Source organism: Glycine max, chromosome 7, assembly GCF_000004515.6.
Source record: "Glycine max cultivar Williams 82 chromosome 7, Glycine_max_v4.0, whole genome shotgun sequence".
NCBI classification, from domain to species: Eukaryota; Viridiplantae; Streptophyta; class Magnoliopsida; order Fabales; family Fabaceae; genus Glycine; species Glycine max.
In genome coordinates this window covers 18,198,955-18,202,184 of record NC_038243.2, presented here as the reverse complement: position 1 = coordinate 18,202,184, position 3,230 = coordinate 18,198,955, and the positions used below count along the sequence as shown (strand labels likewise).

Below are 3,230 nucleotides of genomic sequence, written 5' to 3'. Positions count from 1 at the left end.
CTTTTGATAAAAAAATGCCTTTTACCATTGATTTTTTTATTATCACTTTAATATTATTGTCAAATATACTATTTTTATAGCTTTCTTCCTTAAAAAAATATAATATAGTTTGAATACTATATTGTACTTTTCTAAGTAGCATGTTTATATATAGTCTATAACCTATACACATAATGAAGAGAAAAAAAAAAACTCTAACAATTAATACCCCCCAAAGAAGACTTTCTTTTAGACCAAATTCCCTTGGACGAAAACTGTCTCTAACTTGAGCATATAAGATTGTATTTACTATTAATTTAATTTAAAGTGTATTATGATTTTAATATACTAAAATTTTAGATAAGTACATATCTATTTACTTTAAGCATGCGCATAGTTCTTAATAAACTTTAGACATTGCTGTAAAAAAAGACTTTAGGCATGAAAAGTGAAAACAATATACCTGATTTCACTCTTAGTAATGTACTGGGGTCAACACATGTTTACCTCAATCAACTTCAGTTTCCATTTCCAATAGCCTTAGTGAAATTCAATTGGGAGGAGTACTTTCACTGGTTTGATTTATGCATGTGAATCAGGGGACTCATATTGAGTAGAATCTAATGGCCACAATTCTTTTGGAGGACCAAGAGCATATATGGTTTTTTTTTATTTTTTTCTACCATTGGGGCAACAATGCAATCTCCTCAAAATCCATTATGAGTCAACAAAGTCGGTGCAAATCTTTGTATGAATATGACCCTGTTGCCAATGCCAAGAACCACGATGTTCTCATCTTTGAATGAAGTCAGCAACTTCGGCAGCTCTGTCTTTAAATGGCAGAAACAACATTTACACTTAGTAGCTAGTAGGACATGTAAGAACCATTAATAAATTAAAATTTTCCTTGGCAAGAGGCATATATGTGAGGAAGATGAATTAAAGCTTACCCTTTTAAACTAATGTACTACATTATTTTTTAAAAGAGAAAATGATATATATATATATATATATATATATATATATATATATTAATTATCAATTGTGTAAAAAATTTACATTGTGTATTTTTTTTACTTTTATAATAATTATTTTAAAAGTAACATCATTCATGATTTTTAATTATATTGACAATATAAAAATATATATTAAAGATGATGAATATAATTTTATGATAAAATTTAATCATTAATAAAGTTGGTAAATATTTTGTATTAATATCATATCATAGTAACCCAAAATAATATTAATCATGCATAGAAAATTAATCTCAAAATTATAATCATTTTAAGTTATGATGTTATTTAATAGTATTCATTTTAATATCAAAACTTATAGAGTTAAGGGCATCTTTTTTAGTCAACAATTAGTCAAACTAGATGACATAAATTGTGGGTTTGGAAGTTCAATTTCCTTGTTCAGCCCATTTTTCAATCCTTCTGTTCCTTATAAGGCTGGCTTATTATAAGTCTCTTCTTGAACCAAAAAATAAAGTGTAAAATTAAAGACTAAAATGGGTTATGTTTGATCATTATTAGAACTAAAATGACATCTTTACGAATTTAGTGAATGGGTATTCATAATTTTGGGAATCAATTTGGTGTGTTACTCTCCTTTTAGACACCCTACTCAGGTCTTGTAGCATTCCAATGTAATGTGAACTCAACCACCATTTCACACCCTCCATCATTTTCTATTCATAAATCACCTTTCTCTCCCTCTATGGTTTCAACCAGTTCAATCACCATCTTCTCTACAAGTTCTACCTCCTCAAACAACAGTTTCTGACTTCTGTTAGAGTTTCGAAGGTTAATTATTATGGCTAAACCAAATAGTGCAAAACCTGGTTGTTTCTCTGACTTCTTTCAACTACTCTTTTGTGCTGCTGAGAATGGAAATAGTTCTCCAATGCACCCTTCTGATCACCACATTGCAAAACCATATGCAACAGAAGTAGTGCACAGTCACAAAGATGCAATGGCCAAAAATGCAACCAAACCAGGAGTGGTGGCAAGGTTAATGGGGCTTGATTCACTTCCAAATACCAACTTGGCGTCAAACACAAACACCACCCTTCATTCAGTTCCAAGAAGTAGGTCAGTGAACTTTGTTGATTACTTGCTCAAATTTGACACAAGCCAACCCAACCAAGTGAAAACCTCGGCATCATTCAGAGAGGTTCCTTCATTGCTTCAGCACAAAAACAAAAACCATGACCTTGTTGTGTTCTACTGGGATGATGAGAGTGAAGATCAAGAAGTTGTGTCCTTTTTAAGGAAACAAGAAATGGGGTTGGGAGAATCTAGGCAGAGAAAGAAGCAGGGGAGCAAGAACAAGGAGATTGCTAATGTAATGAAGGAGAGGAACCACACTAAGAGAAAGAAGATTTCCAAGTTTGAGAATGAGCCTAGAGTGGTTCTTCCTCTTAAGCATAGTTCAAAGGTTCGAAATCACAATGAAGCCAAAGTTTTGGCACAAGTTTCTGCATGCTCTAAGAGTTGTAGTAATAGCAGGAGAAAATGTGGTAGTGGTCCTAGTGGGTTAAGAACAAGCTCCAATTTGCCAACTAAGCAGAAGAAAGTGTTCTCTGAACCAAAATGCACGAAAAAAACAAAAAAGCAACAGTCAACAAAGAAGATAGACACTGAATTTAGCACAGAGAATTTCAGTCCAATTTCAGTCCTAGATGACTATGACTATTCATTTCTTTATGATCCTGATTTTCCAGGTTTGTTTTCTGAATGCTCTTGTTCTTTAACTTGTTTATTAATGACTAAAATTAGACCTTAGTTGCAATTTTTGTTTGCATAATCCATTTTTGGAGTAGTTATGGTATGGTAACTGATATTCATGGTGATTAGTGTGAGTTGTTAAGCATTTGATAATGCTGATTTCATAATAAATAATCAAAATTATAGTAAATGTAGGTAAACTATCACACTTAGAATTAGTAGCAAGAAAAAAAGTGTCTAGTATTAGAATTACAAAGTGACAAATTGCAGTTTAAATTCTTGTTAGAAGTGTCTATATTTAAATCTCTGCCATTCCTCAAACAAGAATTATAGAAGAAAAAAAAAACAATATTTTTGTCCTTTAAATCCCTATCTTTAATTGTTTGAAATAGATTGTTATATAAAAAAATGTTTGAAATAGATTATATTGACATTTCTTCTCTAAGAAAAATATTACACTATGTATTCCTATAAGAAGATTAGTGTAAACGTTAGATAGAAGTATTGTGTGCAATTTTA

General features: G+C 31.1%; 1 protein-coding gene across 1 annotated transcript; it reads left to right on the top strand.

Moving 5' to 3' along the window:
* The first annotated feature begins 1,797 nt into the window (after positions 1-1,797).
* On the top strand, positions 1,798-2,549 carry LOC102667533 (uncharacterized). Its single transcript, XM_041017503.1, has 2 exons — positions 1,798-2,421; positions 2,517-2,549. The coding sequence occupies exons 1-2, from the start codon at positions 1,798-1,800 to the stop codon at positions 2,547-2,549; spliced, it is 657 nt and encodes a 218-aa protein (XP_040873437.1).
* The last annotated feature ends 681 nt before the right edge of the window (positions 2,550-3,230 follow it).